At 43.6% G+C, this 21,346-nt stretch overlaps 1 protein-coding gene across 2 annotated transcripts in view; it reads left to right on the forward strand.

The window, feature by feature from the left end:
- The window catches only part of UBE2G2 (ubiquitin conjugating enzyme E2 G2), a 57,055-nt gene that overhangs the window by 20,868 nt on the left and 14,841 nt on the right, over positions 1–21,346 (forward strand). Inside the window, exons 2-4 of one of the 2 annotated variants that reach the window (XM_069733526.1) lie at positions 7,720–7,879; positions 12,115–12,150; positions 13,253–13,298. In XM_069733526.1, the coding sequence (XP_069589627.1) occupies positions 13,297–13,298 (2 nt within the window). In that variant the 5' untranslated portion in view covers positions 7,720–7,879; positions 12,115–12,150; positions 13,253–13,296. The remainder of the gene's footprint in view (positions 1–7,719; positions 7,880–12,114; positions 12,151–13,252; positions 13,299–21,346) is intronic. The other variant, XM_069733525.1, reaches the window with a different exon arrangement.

The raw sequence follows: 21,346 nt of genomic DNA on the forward strand, positions 1-21,346 counted from the left end.
ATGTAAAATAGTGACCCAATACTGAACGTATGAACGTGGCTTAATACAAATACTGAGGTAAAATAGAGACCCAATACTGAACATATGAACGTGGCTTAATACAAATACTGAGGTAAAATAGTAACCCAATACTGAACATATGAACGTGGCTTAATACAAATACTGAGGTAAAATAGTAACCCAATACTGAACATATGAACGTGGCTTAATACAAATACTGATGTAAAATAGTGACCCAATACTGAACGTATGAACGTGGCTTAATACAAATACTGAGGTAAAATAGTGACCCAATACTGAACGTATGAACGTGGCTTAATACAAATACTGAGGTAAAATAGTAACCCAATACTGAACGTATGAACGTGGCTTAATACAAATACTGATGTAAAATAGTAACCCAATACTGAACGTATGAACGTGGCTTAATACAAATACTGATGTAAAATAGTAACCCAATACTGAACGTATGAACGTGGCTTAATACAAATACTGATGTAAAATAGTAACCCAATACTGAACATATGAACGTGGCTTAATACAAATACTGATGTAAAATAGTGACCCAATACTGAACGTATGAACGTGGCTTAATACAAATACTGAGGTAAAATAGTGACCCAATACTGAACGTATGAACGTGGCTTAATACAAATACTGAGGTAAAATAGTAACCCAATACTGAACGTATGAACGTGGCTTAATACAAATACTGATGTAAAATAGTGACCCAATACTGAACGTATGAACGTGGCTTAATACAAATACTGATGTAAAATAGTGACCCAATACTGAACGTATGAACGTGGCTTAATACAAATACTGAGGTAAAATAGTAACCCAATACTGAACGTATGAACGTGGCTTAATACAAATACTGATGTAAAATAGTGACCCAATACTGAACGTATGAACGTGGCTTAATACAAATACTGAGGTAAAATAGTGACCCAATACTGAACGTATGAACGTGGCTTAATACAAATACTGAGGTAAAATAGTAACCCAATACTGAACGTATGAACGTGGCTTAATACAAATACTGATGTAAAATAGTGACCCAATACTGAACGTATGAACGTGGCTTAATACAAATACTGAGGTAAAATAGTGACCCAATACTGAACGTATGAACGTGGCTTAATACAAATACTGAGGTAAAATAGGGACCCAATACTGAACGTATGAACGTGGCTTAATACAAATACTGAGGTAAAATAGTGACCCAATACTGAACGTATGAACGTGGCTTAATACAAATACTGAGGTAAAATAGTAACCCAATACTGAACGTATGAACGTGGCTTAATACAAATACTGATGTAAAATAGTGACCCAATACTGAACGTATGAACGTGGCTTATTACAAATACTGATGTAAAATAGTGACCCAATACTGAACGTATGAACGTGGCTTAATACAAATACTGATGTAAAATAGTGACCCAATACTGAACGTATGAACGTGGCTTAATACAAATACTGAGGTAAAATAGTAACCCAATACTGAACATATGAACGTGGCTTAATACAAATACTGAGGTAAAATAGTGACCCAATACTGAACGTATGAACGTGGCTTAATACAAATACTGAGGTAAAATAGTAACCCAATACTGAACATATGAACGTGGCTTAATACAAATACTGAGGTAAAATAGTGACCCAATACTGAACGTATGAACGTGGCTTAATACAAATACTGATGTAAAATAGTGACCCAATACTGAACGTATGAACGTGGCTTAATACAAATACTGAGGTAAAATAGTAACCCAATACTGAACGTATGAACGTGGCTTAATACAAATACTGATGTAAAATAGTGACCCAATACTGAACGTATGAACGTGGCTTAATACAAATACTGATGTAAAATAGTGACCCAATACTGAACGTATGAACGTGGCTTAATACAAATACTGAGGTAAAATAGTAACCCAATACTGAACGTATGAACGTGGCTTAATACAAATACTGAGGTAAAATAGTGACCCAATACTGAACGTATGAACGTGGCTTAATACAAATACTGATGTAAAATAGTGACCCAATACTGAACGTATGAACGTGGCTTAATACAAATACTGAGGTAAAATAGTAACCCAATACTGAACATATGAACGTGGCTTAATACAAATACTGATGTAAAATAGTGACCCAATACTGAACGTATGAACGTGGCTTAATACAAATACTGAGGTAAAATAGTAACCCAATACTGAACATATGAACGTGGCTTAATACAAATACTGATGTAAAATAGTGACCCAATACTGAACGTATGAACGTGGCTTAATACAAATACTGAGGTAAAATAGTAACCCAATACTGAACGTATGAACGTGGCTTAATACAAATACTGATGTAAAATAGTGACCCAATACTGAACGTATGAACGTGGCTTAATACAAATACTGAGGTAAAATAGTGACCCAATACTGAACGTATGAACGTGGCTTAATACAAATACTGAGGTAAAATAGTAACCCAATACTGAACGTATGAACGTGGCTTAATACAAATACTGAGGTAAAATAGTAACCCAATACTGAACATATGAACGTGGCTTAATACAAATACTGATGTAAAATAGTGACCCAATACTGAACGTATGAACGTAGCTTATTACAAATACTGATGTAAAATAGTGACCCAATACTGAACGTATGAACGTGGCTTAATACAAATACTGATGTAAAATAGTGACCCAATACTGAACGTATGAACGTGGCTTAATACAAATACTGAGGTAAAATAGTAACCCAATACTGAACATATGAACGTGGCTTAATACAAATACTGAGGTAAAATAGTGACCCAATACTGAACGTATGAACGTGGCTTAATACAAATACTGATGTAAAATAGTAACCCAATACTGAACATATGAACGTGGCTTAATACAAATACTGATGTAAAATAGTAACCCAATACTGAACGTGACCTAAAATCTTGCTAAATCCTGAAGCTGCAGAAGAATGTGGAAATTATTTTGCATGCTGCCAAATGTGTTGGTGTTACTAGCTCATGATTACAACTTTCTGGCTATGTGCACACGTATTCTTGGCCACTGCGGATTTTTCCACAGCAGATTTGATAAATCTGCAGGGCAAAAACGCATCGTGTGCACATACCCTATCTCTTTAAATACTGTGTATCCATGAGATATATGTATATGCATCACCTAAAGGGGGCGCCATAACACAGTTACAGTCTTGCATAGTGCGTGCGGTGACGCTGCCTGTTCTGCTTTTCTCTGACTCCCCAGAAATGCTCACCATTGCAGTGTTTTCCTGTGTTCCTGAGTCCCAGACCCATCCATTCCTATTCCTGCGTAATGTGATATAACGCAGTGTCTCGCCCCATGTCTTCTGGGTCACAAGTTTAATATAAACCTCAAAGGAAAAACAAGTGCTCAGTAGGCCGCCTGGTATTGATTATCACTGTGTTGTGAGTCACCGGCGTCCATTACCCCCCACAGCTTGTTCTAGAGAAGGCGGCTGCTGCTCAGCACAAGGCTCGGACCTCCAGCCCTACTGACTTCTAGGTGGGTCCAGAAGTATTAGGACAGTGACCATATCTCCAGAATGTCACCTTCATACTCCTGTACAAAAGATTGGACTCAAATCCATGACAATCCAAACTATAGACATTCGGATTTCATTAGCATTAGCAGTTTGCCACATTTTTTGCACAGTTCGTCTATTTTTTAGGGGCTAAATAATGACATTTAATTTGTCCAAATAAATCTGTACCTGACTGTATTTCCTACAAATCTATGGGCCCATTTCATTAATGCATTTGTGCTCTATTTTTCCTGTCTAGTTTTTGGCGTCTTTCTTATGTTTTCCTTTTCTTTTGCTTTGAGCTTTTTTTAAAGTCTGTTTTATGTATTCACATTTTCTTTGTTAATTGTTCTTTATTGTGATCGAGGATTTGGGGTTTCCATATGTTTGCAGGAATCTACTCCAGTCTCCTCGCTGAGTGATTTTATGTTAGTTTGAAATTTTTGCTCAAATTTTGCAACTTTTTTGGCTGCAAAAAGTCACCAAAAAAGGTTAATGATAAAAAAAAAAACAACCATTTTTAATTTTGCAGAAAAATCATAAACCACACGCTCCATTTTGCAGAATTGGCACAAAAAATAATAATCACTCAATACCTGTAGATAAAACGATAAAACAAGAAAAGTAACTTTATAAAAATAAAAAAACCCTGCTAATGATGAATCTGGCTGTATGTGTCCATCTCTATACACCGTACCGTATGCGTGGCATAACACCTCTTAATAAATGTCACCATCTCTCAACACTTATGAATTCCACTGAAGGTCACCATGTGGACATATCTTCAGGTCCACATTGATATTGATCTATACATTCTAGAAGTGTTTCTTGTAGTAGAATATTAATACACGTGGGCTTATAATGATAAGGTTACGATCAAACCTGCCCCCTGATGTGTCCATTCACTGCAGTGAGGCAAGTGGAGTCCAAAACACGAACCTTTGGACTTTTGGGACACAATAGCTTAGTCCAGCTTAGGAGGTCAAATGTTGTCCTGTAAACAGACATCCAAGAAAATGACTGTTTAAAGGGGTTGTCCTGTTCTAAAAAGAAATGTCCCACGCGCTGGATCTGCTAATAACACTTGTTGCTTGTGTACTGCAGTTCCTACCTCTCCAACACCACCTTTACGCTACTGTCTTTATGGACATGGCTGAGGCAGTGACGTTTTGTCTACAACTTGTGACCAGTGCAGCCAATCGCTGAGCTCAGCAGTCTTCTGCACGCGCCATCTTTACACTACTGTCTTTATGGACATGGCTGAGGTAGTGATGTCTACAACTTGTGACCATTGCAGCCAATCACTGAGCTCAGGTGTCTTCTGCACACACCACCTTTACACTACTGTCTTTATGGACATGGCTGAGGTAGTGATGTCTACAACTTGTGACCATTGCAGGAAATCACTGAGCTCAGCAGTCTTCTCCACGCGCCATCTTTACACTACTGTCTTTATGGACATGGCTGAGGTAGTGATGTCTACAACTTGTGACCATTGCAGCCAATCACTGAGCTCAGCAGTCTTCTGCACGCGCCATCTTTACACTACTGTCTTTATGGACATGACTGAGGTAGTGATGTCTACAACTTGTGACCAGTGCAGCCAATCACTGAGCTCAGCAGGCTTCTGCACGCGCCATCTTTACACTACTGTCTTTATGGACATGGCTGAGGCAGTGATGTCTACAACTTGTGACCATTGCAGCCAATCACTGAGCTCAGGTGTCTTCTGCACACACCACCTTTACACTACTGTCTTTATGGACATGGCTGAGGTAGTGATGTCTACAACTTGTGACCATTGCAGGAAATCACTGAGCTCAGCAGTCTTCTCCACGCGCCATCTTTACACTACTGTCTTTATGGACATGGCTGAGGTAGTGATGTCTACAACTTGTGACCAGTGCAGGAAATCACTGAGCTCAGCAGTCTTCTCCACGCGCCATCTTTACACTACTGTCTTTATGGACATGGCTGAGGTAGTGATGTCTACAACTTGTGACCAGTGCAGCCAATCACTGAGCTCAGCAGTCTTCTGCACACACCACCTTTACACTACTGTCTTTATGGACATGGCCGAGGCAGTGATGTCTACAACTCGTGACCAGTGCAGCCAATCACTGAGCTCAGCAGTCTTCTCCACGCGCCATCTTTACACTACTGTCTTTATGGACATGACTGAGGTAGTGATGTCTACAACTTGTGACCAGTGCAGCCAATCACTGAGCTCAGCAGGCTTCTGCACACACCACCTTTACACTACTGTCTTTATGGACATGACTGAGGTAGTGATGTCTACAACTTGTGACCATTGCAGGAAATCACTGAGCTCAGCAGTCTTCTCCACGCGCCATCTTTACACTACTGTCTTTATGGACATGACTGAGGTAGTGATGTCTACAACTTGTGACCAGTGCAGCCAATCACTGAGCTCAGCAGGCTTCTGCACGCGCCATCTTTACACTACTGTCTTTATGGACATGGCTGAGGCAGTGATGTCTACAACTCGTGACCAGTGCAGCCAATCACTGAGCTCAGCAGTCTTCTCCACGCGCCATCTTTACACTACTGTCTTTATGGACATGACTGAGGTAGTGATGTCTACAACTTGTGACCAGTGCAGCCAATCACTGAGCTCAGCAGGCTTCTGCACGCGCCATCTTTACACTACTGTCTTTATGGACATGGCTGAGGTAGTGATGTCTACAACTTGTGACCAGTGCAGCCAATCACTGAGCTCAGCAGGCTTCTGCACGCGCCATCTTTACACTACTGTCTTTATGGACATGACTGAGGTAGTGATGTCTACAACTTGTGACCAGTGCAGCCAATCACTGAGCTCAGCAGGCTTCTGCACGCGCCATCTTTACACTACTGTCTTTATGGACATGGCTGAGGTAGTGATGTCTACAACTTGTGACCAGTGCAGCCAATCACTGAGCTCAGCAGGCTTCTGCACGCGCCATCTTTACACTACTGTCTTTATGGACATGGCTGAGGTAGTGATGTCTACAACTTGTGACCAGTGCAGCCAATCACTGAGCTCAGCAGGCTTCTGCACGCGCCATCTTTACACTACTGTCTTTATGGACATGGCTGAGGTAGTGATGTCTACAACTTGTGACCAGTGCAGCCAATCACTGAGCTCAGCAGTCTTCTCCACGCGCCATCTTTACACTACTGTCTTTATGGACATGGCTGAGGCAGTGATGTCTTGTCTACAACTCGTGACCAGTGCAGCCAATCACTGAGCTCAGCAGTCTTCTGCACACACCACCTTTACACTACTGTCTTTATGGACATGGCCGAGGCAGTGATGTCTTGTCTACAACTCGTGACCAGTGCAGCCAATCACTGAGCTCAGGTGTCTTCTGCACACACCACCTTTACACTACTGTCTTTATGGACATGGCCGAGGCAGTGATGTCTTGTCTACAACTCGTGACCAGTGCAGCCAATCACTGAGCTCAGGTGTCTTCTGCACACACCACCTTTACACTACTGTCTTTATGGACATGGCCGAGGCAGTGATGTTTTGTCTACAACTCTTGACCAGTGCAGCCAATCACTGAGCTCAGGTGTCTTCTGCCGACCACTGTGGCTTCACCACTGAGCCTAGTGAATGGCTGTATTGGTCATGTGCTGTACGCGTCATGTTTAGGATGTCACAGAATCCCTGGCAGAGAGGCAGCACTTGTGTCATTTTATTGCAGATTCAGCCTCTGGGATGTTTTTGTGAACAGGACAGCCCGTGTAGGTTATTTTCTTGGTTTTATCTGTTTCGAGAATTTCCTGGTACATACAGCAATCATTACGATTCCACCAGCAATGTGCACCCAGCTCTTCCAGGGTCATGGATGACAAGTGCGCATGGTTATGTGGCAGTACATCCCCCACACTTGCATTTTGCTACGTTACCAGGCTTGACTAGGACACCGGATGATGTGCACTTGAGGGGTGTTGTATTGGTCACCCCTCTTGCCAAAAAGCAGATGTATGTTAAAAATGGTCTGTGACTACATAAAATGGCAGCTCAGTATATTAGATGAGCAGCGATGTGTTAGGTGTTAATGAAACAGGGGTTTTTGGTAAGTTTCTTATTCTGAATATTTCATTGATGATTTTTTTTCTTTTTCTTACTTCTGCCTAGGGTGAAAGTTTGACTGTAGGAAAGTCGGGGTGGGCGGAAAGAATCATGGGATTGGGGGGCTTACAGTCACAAAGAACCTTCCTGTCCATGGATTAGCAGACTTTAAGCAGATGTGTGAAGCCTTGGAGCTTAGGACGTGTCAGCTTTGGAGTAGAACCTCGTAAGTTGCCATGTTTTCTTTATCAGAACTTTGCATAAGTCTGCTCTCCGCGTACCATTGGAAGCGTTCATTCAGATGAGCTTATAATCAGTCCGTTTACGGTCCGTATGCAAAACGGACGGCATACAATTAACCAACACAAGTGATTTGTAGTTCCCACAGTGGCGGACATACTATTGGTGCAAACTGTGCAACTGCACAAGGGCCCAAGAGGTGACGGGGCCCGCCTCCAGAGTGGGTGCGATTATGATGAGCTATTGGCCAGCCAAGGGCCCATGTATTGATCTGGCTAATGGCACCTCCTCTGTCAGTGTTCTTCCCTGAGATTACATGAGGGTTTCTACCTGCAGGCTGATGGTTTGTAGAAGATCACAGCATGCACTACATAGATCTCTGTGTCAGATCAGACTCGCCCATTATATGTCAATAGGAGCGGAACTAAAACATCACACATGGGTCACCATCCTTATGTCATGAGTTTTTCTGGGATCCATTGCAGTTATTAAGATAGGAAATAGTATGTGGCCCTTTACTATTTATTCCATTGTTCATGTAAAGACTGTACGTCATGCGAATACCAATAAGGATGAAGCATCATTTGTTTTTTTTCTGAGTGAAAAATTGACAATTTTGCGTATTTTTGTCTTAGTACATCTGTGACACACATTTGCTCAGTCTAGTTAACTGTGTGCACTTGTTGTATGATCAAACATGCTTTAGACCACTGGTCCCCAACCTTCCTTACCTTGAGAGCCACAGAGGGTCGTGAGCCATGTCCAGGGCCCACCCTATCTTCCCACCCCTCAGTAATGACACTTAGAGTCCCCCATTATAGTTATAGTAGCCAAAGGCACCCCGAGAACGCCTCAATATCCATATACTGCCTATATAGGAGGGCCTTATACACAGTATACATACATCAATGGGTTTCATCCTTTCCCCCATTTGGTATTTTCACATCAAGTACACTCACAACACTCGCATCCACTTTTAAAGGGAACCTGTCAGCAGGATTGTGCACAGTAACCTACACACAGTGTCAGGTCGGCGCCGTTATACTGATTACAATGGTACCTGGTGATGAAATCCGTCTTGTGGTTGTTGTGTAATTTTTATTTTCAGTTTTGAGTTAATGATATGCCCGTGCCCCGGGGCGGCCTGTGGGGGGTTCATATGGTGCTCTGATTAGGTATCCATAATGCACACTGCTGATAGGTCACTGATCCCTCACTGACCTGCCCCCTAGGTTACATACTGAATATATGTACGAGGCATGAGCATATCATTAACTCAAAACTGAAAATAAAGACTAACAACCACAAGTCGGATTTCATCACCAGGTACCATTGTAATCAGTATAATGATGCTGACCTGACACTGTCTGTAGGTTACTGTGCACAATCCTGCTGACGGGTTCCCTTTCAGCAGCCCTCTAACTGGCAGTGTCCTCATATTTCCCGCGTACCATATTTACCCTGTGCCAGTGTACACACATCCAGATCTGCTCTTCGGTGCGGGGCTACTTACAAAAGTCACCACCTGGAGACCTGCTCTACATAGCTGTTTCCGAGACTTGGCGCTAATGCACTGAGCCGGCAGACAGCCGCGAGTCCCACATCGTGGACCCCGGAGCCACAGGAAAGACCCCTGCTTTAGACAGTTAACTTTTTGACTGCATGACCTAAATTTAATAGGCTGTCTATTTAATGATTATGGAACATGGCAGTAGGCTTACTAAATAATGTGCAGTACGGGAACCTATTGTGAAAACTATGCTTCTTAGCCAGAAACTTCATACCAATGTGGACTGTCAGCAGGCAGCAGAAGGTCCCTGTAACTCTGATGTAGCGACCACACGGCCGCTGCACCGCGGACGCGCTGTACCTGTGCGCCAAACTCTACGTGGGACTGCAGCCCCTATGGACAGCTGTGGTGGGGTGCATCCAGTCAGTATGGTTTACAGAGACCTATTGTGCCTCGTACCCAACTATGTGACAAATGTAGCAAAAACATGCCCTAAATATATGTATCAGGTGACAGGAGCTATGGACAAGATACAGATTATTATTTGCTCACAATGGATTATTGGGAATTCTCTCATTAAATTAACAGATAAAGCGATGTACAATGACATATATATGACTGTGCCCATACGTGTAGTGGGCAAGGGTTGTCCTTTTGGGCATTACACTTGGTCGGTCGTCTCACATTTCCACCCCACACTTTTTTAAACTAATTTTTTAAAGCTTCTTTTTTTTAATACAAGGTAATGGCAGAACTATGTAACTATAGATTTTTAGACATCTTCATGTATATTCGGCTTTACGCTTTTAAGTGGGATAATAAATGTCATTTTTTGTACAGCCTGCTTAAAGAATCTGCAGTGATTTCCACGTTGTCGTGTTTGTGAGTGTGTCAGTTGTGTGGAGGGTGCAGCATGGGACAGGATTGTGATGAAGAGGCTGACTCATGTCGGTGGTCTGCTACGGACTGCTGCTCCATATCTGAAGAGCCCCCATCTGCTGCAGCACATCAGTGTCCAGCCTTGTTATTGGGCACCTCTGAGTCAGCGGTCTGGCACTCATGTCCTGCAGCTGGCTGACAAACAGCTGACTGTACGGCTCCTCACCCTGCCTGTGTATCCATTCCCTGCTCAGCTCCTTGGCCATTAAGTCACGAAAAGCCGAACTTCAAAGAAGCTGGCTAAAGGTCTGAACGCAAGAAACCGCAGAAACACAAAGAGCTCTCGGCTAATAATGCATGTAAACAAGGCACTTCAGGATAGTAATTACAAATGGGATGTGGTTTGGAGAGTAGACACAAGGCTTTGAAATCCGTCCATTCCCTCCCAGCTCGTGACCCAGAGACATTGTATGACAGCAGTCCTGTACCTGCGCTTCTATGTAGGGAAAGGTACTGCAGTATGAATAGAACATGGTCATTCATTTTATCCCGTCCAATTATTCACATATATTTCTATATTCACATGGGCAGAGAACACATGCCATAGCCTCCTTTATCTTCATTCCTATTTCTGACGTTTGGCAGGAAACTGGTCCGGAACCACTTGCTTTGAGGAGGACATTAACCTCTATGGGATGCTGAATCTGATGCCTCACTGTAATATGTGCATTGGTGTCTGTGGTCTGATATTTCTTCATAAGAAAATAGTGTTACTCTCTCCCAGGGCGGTGGAGTCGGTAAGCCAGACCTCTGACTCCGAAATCTCCATGACTCCGACTCCACCAAAATGGGCTCCGACTCCACAGCCCTGCTTTCTCCCACCATAAGGGACTGAATTGTGGACATCCAGTTCATGTGTGATTGCAGTGTGCGGCGATCTGCTCCATAAAGTGGTGATCACCCTAACTGCACATATATGGACAAGATATGCCATAAGTATAGGGTACATGTATGTGGGTCCTACCGATGAGAACAGGACAGTGAAGCACGTAGCTGTCAGTGGGACTTGCTTGGAATTCCCATGTATAAGTAAGCAGTGGATGGACTATCTGTGTGCCACGGGTTCCCACTTTCCATCTGCTGGGCACATGACCCTAAAGCTGTTTCTTTATAGAGAATTGCCATGAACTACATACAAGCAAGGATAGCAATAGTGTGCTGCATATTGAGATTTTGATTTTGGCTTTTATACTAAGTCATGTGGCAAGGCTCATTAGAGGGTTGATCTTGGATTTTAGGATTGCTACTTCCTATAGGTGGCGCTAGAGTTCTAGTCCTCTTCCTCTCTGAAGAGACCAAGTGCATAATTCCCAGAGGAGCATTGTAAGGCTTAAGTCTTCTCACCTTGGCATGTCAGGCTTGACATGTCACTCTCCGCTAGGAGAAAAGTTATCCCTTGAACCCCAGTCGGATGCCTGTCACCTAGCCAAACCAGATCTCACACTTTGCACTGATGAGGGGCAGTACCCTGAAACACGGTGTCTGCAAATTGAGATTTTGGTTTTGGCTTTTATCCTAAGTCATGTAACAAGGCTCGTTAGAGGGTTGATATTGACTTTTAGGATTGCTATTTTCTATAGGTGGCGCTAGAGTTCTAGCCTGTCTCTCTGAAGAGACAGTTTGGACAAAACAGTGTAATGTTTGGCTGCCAGTTAAACCTGTCCACGAGCACATCTAGAACCTTCATATAAAATCCTGACTCCTCTTTTTTATTTTATTTTTTCTCTGTTGCTATTGTGATCTAACTTTGTTTTTTTCTGTTTTTATTTCAGAGCTAACACTCAATCCACCAGAAGGAATTGTGGCAGGTATGTTCTCCTGAGATATCCATGTGGCAGTGATTCCTGGGTAATCTGTGCTCCTCATCACAACTTTTTACAAAGTGAATTTAGTGATGTTACAATGTGGCTACTCATCTATTAGTATTAAAAGGGTACTCCCAGACTGAAAACATATCTATTGGCTATGGAGTAGGCGATTACCCAATGAGGTTTCCAGCACTGGGACCTCGCCGGTCAGAAGCACTGGGGTCCGTGCACCCTGTGTAAATAGGGGTTCAAACATTCAAAGTCTATGCAACTGCTGGAGATAGCCGGGCCATGTGCTTGTCTAGTTTCTTAAACTATAGTACTGGAAATAAAGCAGCAGCATTCACACTTGACTAGCGCGCTCCATTCAAACAGGGCACAAGGGACCCTTGTACAAGTCAATGGTGAAGGTCCCAACAGTGAGGCCGCCGGCAATTGGACACTTATCAGAAACCCATTGGCTAGAGAATGCTAGTCTGATAGATGGGCTTCCCAGCTGGGCCCCCGCCATTCATGAGCACTAGGGTACAGTGTTCCCTCTTTGGACTGTGTAGTGATTGAGCATGTGTGTTCATTCAAGTAGGACATTGGATCCTTTCTCATGAACAGTGGAGGATACAGATTTGAGACCACCAGCAGGCAGACATATCACTTTTCTACCCTTTATGTAGAAAGTTATATAACTAGGTTCCAGACAAATGATAGGTATGTTTAAATTCAGCAGATGGAGATTGCTCCCTCTGTCACACTATCTGCTCCCCGCTGCGCAATCCCAGGGCGCTAATGGTTGTTTGGTCTTCTTTCCTGCCACTTCTTCCACCAGAGATGGTCTGTTTCTCCTGCCAAAATTGTAAATTTTAGCCAAAATGTGCTTAATGTGTATTGGGATTTTAAGAATATATTGAGTAATTTTAGTTTATACTTAACAGTGATGTTGAAGTGGAAAAATGCGAATTATACCATATAATCAAACGGTTTGTGATGTATTTTTGCAAGAAAGACTTTTGATGCATTTATTGGTTGATTGTCATTTAGGAAGCTGTAATGTAATTCTCTATATGTACTTTGATTCCAAAACATTTATGTTTTTTTTATTTTGCAGGCCCCATAAATGAAGAAAATTTCTTTGAATGGGAAGCCCTGATCATGTGAGTAAAACACATCTGTCAATATACCGCAGACTTTTGTTTATGTCAAGCACTAATACTTAAAAGTTGAAGAATCTTCTGACCTTCTAGATTATGTAACACTTTAGAAAATGTCTTACAAGTTTAGAGTTTCATGAAGATAGTCCAAAAAAGTGCTTTCTTGCATGGTTTTATGTGGCCATTCATCTGTTTATGGCTTTGTGAAATTAAAGGGAACCTGTCACCCCGAAAATCGCGGGTGAGGTAAGCCCACCGGCATCAGGGGCTTATCTACAGCATTCTGTAATGCTGTAGATAAGCCCCCGATGTTACCTGAAAGAGGAGAAAAAGACGTTAGATTATACTCACCCAGGGGCGGTCTCGCTGCTGGTCCGGTCAGATGGGTGTCTCTGGTCCGCTGCGGCGCCGGGCCTCTCTGACCTTTCCGGCGCCGGCGCACTGCAGTATTTTGTTCTGCCCTCAACAGGGCAGACAAAGTACGCCTGCGCCGGAGCCGTGGCTGAAGATCAGAAGAGGACGTCTTGGAATGAAGATGGGAGGCGCCGCAGCGGACCAGAGACACCCATCCGACCGGACCAGCAGCGGGACCGCCCCTGGGTGAGTATAATATAACGTCTTTTTCTCCTCTTTCAGGTAACATCGGGGGCTTATCTACAGCATTACCGAATGCTGTAGATAAGCCCCTGATGCCGGTGGGCTTACCTCACCCGCGATTTTCGGGGTGACAGGTTCCCTTTAATATGTTCACTTTCACATGATATATTACGGATCCCCTTTTTCAAACAAATTCCTAAGGTTTAATCACATGTCACGGCTTCTGCCACAGTTTGTCCATAATCATGGGTAACCACTGTGGTATTCTTTCGATTTGGTAAAAATTGCTGCAATAGTGACGTGAATAAGGCCTCTGTAGGACATCAGTGTTTGTAGGTGAAAAACAAGGCTGGATCATTTGCGTATGTCCAGACGGAGCTTCTTCAGGAAGAAAAATAAAGCTGTGGATTAAGTTGCGGAAACGCTGTGGATTTTCCTAAGGCCACATTCGCACTTCAGTATTTTGGTCAGTATTTCACATCAGTATTTGTAAGCCAAATACAGGAGAGGAACAATTAGAGAAAAGGTATCATAGAAACATACAGTTAGGGCCAGAAATATTTGGACAGTGACACAAGTTTTGTTATTTTAGCTGTTTACAAAAACATGTTCAGAAATACAATTACCGTATATACTCGAGTATAAGCCGACCCGAGTATAAGCCGACCCCCCTAATTTTGCCACAAAAAACTGGGAAAACTTATTGACTCGAGTATAAGCCTAGGGTGGAAATGCAGCATTTACCGGTGAATTTCAAAAATAAAAATAGATCATTATTTCCCCATAGCTGTGCCATATAGTGCTCTGCACCGTTCATTATTTCCCCATAGCTGTGCCCCATATAGTGCTCTGCACCGTTCATTATTTCCCCATAGCTGTGCCCCATATAGTGCTCTGCACCGTTCATTGTGCCCCATAGCTGTGCCATATACGGTGCTCTGCACCGTTCATTGTGCCCCATTGCTGTGCCATATACAGTGCTCTGCACCGTTCATTGTGCCCCATTGCTGTGCCATATACGGTGCTCTGCACCGTTCATTGTGCCCCATATCTGTGCCCATATACGGTGCTCTGCACCGTTCATTGTGCCCCATAGCTGTGCCATATACGGTGCTCTGCACCGTTCATTGTGCCCCATTGCTGTGCCATATACAGTGCTCTGCACCGTTCATTGTGCCCCATTGCTGTGCCATATACGGTGCTCTGCACCGTTCATTGTGCCCCATATCTGTGCCCATATACGGTGCTCTGCACCGTTCATTGTGCCCCATAGCTGTGCCATATACGGTGCTCTGCACCGTTCATTGTGCCCCATTGCTGTGCCATATACAGTGCTCTGCACCGTTCATTGTGCCCCATTGCTGTGCCATATACGGTGCTCTGCACCGTTCATTGTGCCCCATATCTGTGCCCATATACGGTGCTCTGCACCGTTCATTGTGCCCCATTGCTGTGCCATATACGGTGCTTTGCACCGTTCATTGTGCCCCATTGCTGTGCCATATACGGTGCTTTGCACCGTTCATTGTGCCCCATTGCTGTGCCATATACGGTGCTCTGCACCGTTCATTGTGCCCCATAGAAATCTCTGCCGCCGCTGCTGCAATAAAAAAAAAAAACACATACTCACCTCCCTTGATTGCAGCTCCCGGCGTCTCGTTCCGGCGCCTCCATCTTCCCGGCGTCTCTGCTCTGACTGATCAGGCAGAGGGCGCCGCGCACACTGTATGCGTCATCGCGCCCTCTGCCTGAACAGTCAGAGCGCAGACGCCGGGAAGATGGAGGCGCCGGCCGGGAAGATGGAGCGGCGCCCGGCGGCTGGAACGAGGACAGGTGAATATGCTATACTTACCTAGTCCTGGCGATCCTCGCGCTGTCCCTCTGCCTGGTCTTCGGTGCCGCAGCTCTTCCTGTCAGCGGTCACCGGCACCGCTGATTAGAGGAATGAATAGGCGGCTCCGCCCCTATGGGAGGTGGAGCCGCTTATTCATATCTCTAATGAGCGGTCCCACGTGACCGCTGAAGAGGGGAAGAAGCTGCAGCACAGAAGCCCGTGGGACGGCAGGGACAGCGCGAGGATCGCTGGGACTAGGTAAGTATACCTCAGCGCCCTCACCCCCTCACCCGCCGACCCTGCCACCCACATTGACTCGAGTATAAGCCGAGAGGGGCACTTTCAGCCCAAAAATTTGGGCTGAAAATCTCGGCTTATACTCGAGTATATACGGTATATATATAATATAGGCTGAAAGTGCACACTCCCAGCTGCAATATGATAGTTTCCACATCCAAATCGGAGAAAGGGTTTAGGAATCATAGCTCTGTAATGCATAGCGTCCTCTTTTTCAAGGGACCAAAAGTAATTGGACAATGGACTCTAAGGGCTGCAATTAACTCTGAAGGCGTCTCCCTCGTTAACCTGTAATCAATGAAGTAGTTAAAAGGTCAGGGGTGGATTCCAGGTGTGTGGTTTTGCATTTGGAAGCTGTTGCTGTGAGCAGACAACATGCGGTCAAAGGAACTCTCAATTGAGGTGAAGCAGAACATCCTGAGGCTGAAAAAAAGAAAAAATCCATCAGAAAGATAGCAGACATGCTTGGAGTAGCAAAATCAACAGTTGGGTACATTCTGAGAAAAAAGGAATTGACTGGTGAGCTTGGGAACTCAAAAAGGCCTGGGCGTCCACGGATGACAACAGTGGTGGATGATCGCCACATACTTAATTTGGTGAAGAAAAACCCGTTCACAACATCAACTGAAGTCCAGAACACTCTCAGTGAAGTAGGTGTATCTGTCTCTAAGTCAACAGTAAAGAGAAGACTCCATGACAGTAAATACAAAGGGTTCACATCTAGATGCAAACCATTCATCAATACCAAAAATAGACAGGCCAGAGTTAAATTTGCAGAAAAACACCTCAAGAAGCCAGCTCAGTTCTGGAAAAGTATTCTATGGACAGATGAGACAAAGATCAACCTGTACCAGAATGATGGGAAGAAAAAAGTTTGGAGAAGAAAGGGAATGGCACATGATCCAAAGCACACCACATCCTCTGTAAAACATGGTGGAGGCAACGTGATGGCATGGGCATGCATGGCTTTCAATGGCACTGGGTCACTTGTGTTTATTGATGACATAAGAGCAGACAAGAGTAGCCGGATGAATTCTGAACTGTACCGGGATATACTTTCAGCCCAGATTCAGCCAAATGCTGCAAAGTTGATTGGACGGCGCTTCATAGTACAGATGGACAATGACCCCAAGCATACAGCCAAAGCTACCCAGGAGTTCATGAGTGCCAAAAAGTGGAACATTCTGCAATGGCCAAGTCAATCTCCAGATCTAAACCCAATTGAGCATGCATTTCACTTGCTCAAATCCAGACTTAAGACGGAAAGACCCACAAACAAGCAAGACCTGAAGGCTGCGGCTGTAAAGGCCTGGCAAAGCATTAAGAAGGAGGAAACCCAGCGTTTGGTGATGTCCATGGGTTCCAGACTTAAGGCAGTGATTGCCTCCAAAGGATTTGCAACAAAATATTGAAAATAAAAATATTTTGTTTGGGTTATGTTTATTTGTCCAATTACTTTTGACCTCCTAAAATGTGGAGTGTTTGTAAAGAAATGTGTACAATTCCTACATTTTCTATCAGATATTTTTGTTCAACCCTTCAAATTAAACGTTACAATCTGCACTTGAATTCTGTTGTAGAGGTTTCATTTCAAATCCAATGTGGTGGCATGCAGAGCCCAACTCGCGAAAATTGTGTCACTGTCCAAATATTTCTGGCCCTAACTGTATGCACCACTTCTGCATTTATCATCCACTCTTGGCTTACAAATACTGATGTGATATACTGATCAGATACTGAACGTGTGAACATGACCTCATAGTTCACTCTCTGCATTAGAAAGGGTAAAATGGGCATAGAGCGCAATGCAAGTCTCTGAGAGCCAGAATGAGACTCTCATAGACTTGTATTGTAAAAGTGACCTCCGCAATGCTCCATGAAACACTGGAGCTGCGAGCAGGTCACTTCTTGCCGGACACCGACTGGAGCACCAGTAAAAACGGATGAAAACGTCAGAAGGCGAGTATGAGACGGGGCATGGGACTTACATTTAAAGCACCATTCCAGCCGTGAAATAAAAAAAAATGCTGGAGTGGTGCTTTAACTTAATTCCTGCCACTCCAGCTGTGCCTCTGTATAATTATTGCATTAACATCTTGACTACGACAGCTGACCGCTGAAGCTGGTGACTGTGCTCAGTGGTGACAGACAGGTCTAGAATGCTGAGCCCAGTGATTAACTGCAGCAGTCGTCACCACTGCACCAATATAAACACACAGCAGGGACAGAGGGTAATATTTTATTATTTTTTTAAGCAGATGAAGGCTATAGAATAGATAAAATGAAGGTGGACACAGACTTTGGGCCCCTGAGTCAATCACCATGCATGTGGACCTAATAGGGAGCGGTTCAGCACTGTGGGATCGGCGGTTATGTGCCCTTCTCCTCTGCTCTTCTGGAGGTTGGAATAATTATCTTCATGTTTTTCTTTCTCACTTAGGAAATCCCCTTTGCTGCAATTGTATATTCCGATTGCTGCTGGTGATTCTCCAAAATCTTTTCAAAACACTTGGGAGGGGAAATAAAAACAGCTTTAATATCTTTAAAACAACCATTATATTACGTGCATCATCTATAATCTTTCACCATCTGTTTCTACAATTTAACCATTCCACATAATAAATAGATTTATACACCGGGGTGTTAATTCACATTACAATCTTTTTAGTATGTTTTTAATTTGTTTCAGCGTTTTTAAGCTTCCACTTGAAGAATATAAATGACATTTATGAATTAGAATGATCAGACTGCAGCGGCCCCACATGTATACTCAGTTGTGGAAGACCGAGCAAGAGCACATCCTATAGTATAATCTCATCCACAATTCTGCAGGCTGCTGAGCTGAAATGTTCCAGTGTTCCCTGCTGGCTCAGTGTCAGCTCACCAAAACTTGGGGAAAACCTGTCTTGCTCCCAGCATTCATTGGCCTGTCGCCCCAGTGAAACTGAGAACCAGTATAGATAGCCGCTTCTCCAAAAAGAGGAGAGCCAGGGTGTTATAGGCGAGTGCGGTACCTAGTAGCCACCCCCAGACTGGATCCAGAGGGAACTCTAAAGGGATTTGCATCCTGAAACGTCTTAGTGAGAAGATACTCGTAAAAAAGGGAACACAGTGACAAAATAAATAGTGAAGGTAGCTACAGGGCAATACTGACCAGACCTTCCAGACAGAAATAAAAAAATTCCCCTTCCTGGCCAGAAGGACCAAAGTATGGCTGACACGGGGATACCGCGACAAAGAGGGGTCAGAAGATCTGGTTACACAAACCCCTGCATGTATTATATATGCTTCACCTTCCTTTTTAGCAGTGCATGGCTTCCTTACTCTATTATTGCAAGGGTTAATCACGTCTGTCTATCTCCTGGAGCTCTCTGTCCTGAATTACTTCAGCTGTTCTGTGTTTGCCACTCCTCCCAGGTATACAACTGTGTGAAAATGTGTTTGCCCCTTCCTGATGTCCTATTCTTTTGCGGGTTTGTCACACTTACATGTCAAATCACCAAACAAATTTAAATATTAGACAAAGATAAAACAAGTAATCACAAAATGCAGTTTGTTTTTAAATGAAGGTCTTAAAAAGAAAAAAGTAATCCAAAACTACAGGGCCCTGTGTGAAAAACCGATTGCCCCGCCACCCTTAAAACATAAATTAACTGTGGTTTATCACATCTTTGGGAAGCTGAGTTCAAATTCCATAGTCACACTCATGCCTGATTACTGCCACACCTGTTCTCAATCGAGAAATCACTTAAATAGGACCTGCCTGGCAAAGTGAAGTAGACCAAAAGATCCTCAAAGGCTAGATATCATGCCGCAATCCAAAGAAACTCTGGAACAAATGAGAACCAAAGTAATTGAGATCTATCAGTCTGGAAAATGATATAAAGCTATTTCTAAAGCTTTGGGACTCCAGTGAACCACAGTGCGTATCATTATCCAGAAATGGCGAAAACATGAAACAGTGGTGAACCTTCCCAGGAGTTGCCGGCTGACAAAAATTACCCCAAGAGTGCAGCAATGACACATCCAAGAGGTCACAAAAGACCGCACAACAACATCCAAAGAACTGCAGGCCTCACTTGTCTCAGTGAAGGTCAGTGCTCATGACTCCACCATACGAAAGAGAATGGGCAAAAATGGCCTGCATGGCAGAGCGCCAAGATGAAAATCACTGCTGAGCAATAAGAACATGAAGGCTCATCTTAGTTTTGTCTGAAAACATCTTGATGATCCTCAAGACTTTGGGGAAATTACTCTGTGGACTGATGAGACAGAAGTTGAGCTTTTTGGAAGGTGTATGTCTCTCTGTGGGAGAGCCGAGTGCAGCACCAGAACAATTCTTCTATCACCGCCAACACCGTAACTTCTAGCTGTGAAAGTCATCAGCAGGGGTGGAGAGCGAAACATTGAGTGACACCAGCGTCATCCCACAGCTTCATGCACCACACTCAAACAAATCGTCATGCGGGGCGGCACTGCGGTCACTCACTGCTTCTAGCACAACCCTCTGATATTATGTCTGCAGGGGGCTGTGATAGAAGCAGTGAGCGCTGCCCCCCTGTGACATCTTGGCCAAGGAGGGGCAATGGATTCTGCCAAAAAAAAGTACATATTTGTAAAGCTTCTCCTACACATATATTTTGTTAAAATGGACAGCACTGACTCAAAGACTTATATGAGTAATTTTGATCCATTACTCGAATCAAAAATGGACATGTCTGTGTGTCCACGATAAACCCCCAAAAATAAATGTATCACAATCTGCAAAAAGATAGTCTATGGTGCCGTTCACATTTCCCTATCAGTGAAACACATGGATAGAAAGCATGGCAAAAATGATGGTTGAAAGGAGGCCTAAAGTTTGTTTTCCTTCTTTTAGGCCTCATTTTCTCATATTTTGCCATCATTTTATATATTCTTTGGAGAATCCGTCTCCTTCCATTCCCTTACCCCTCTGTAGGCCAATGTGGTTCTGAGAGGTGTTAATCTTTGACGGGTTGTGATGTGGCACCTCCGTCCACTTGAAACGATTGTGCCAGCTTTTCCGAGCAGCTGCCTCTGTCTAACATGGCGTGTATCCTTTAAGACATGCCTGGCAGGCACATCGTACAATTATAGCCTCACACACCCTGCCTATTAACAGGAGCGCCGTGTCCTTGCCATTAGAGCATGCTTTGATTTCCTATGATGCCTTGTTTTCTATGTGCGAAGGTTTTTTCTCTCTCCATTAAGGCCCAAGCTAACAAGAAAGCACTTTGAAGTGTGAGGGTTCTTAACTGAAACTGTTTTATTTTTCTCTCTTTCATTTGTAATGAGTGAAACT

This window comes from Ranitomeya imitator, chromosome 7 (genome assembly GCF_032444005.1).
Source record: "Ranitomeya imitator isolate aRanImi1 chromosome 7, aRanImi1.pri, whole genome shotgun sequence".
NCBI classification, from domain to species: Eukaryota; Metazoa; Chordata; class Amphibia; order Anura; family Dendrobatidae; genus Ranitomeya; species Ranitomeya imitator.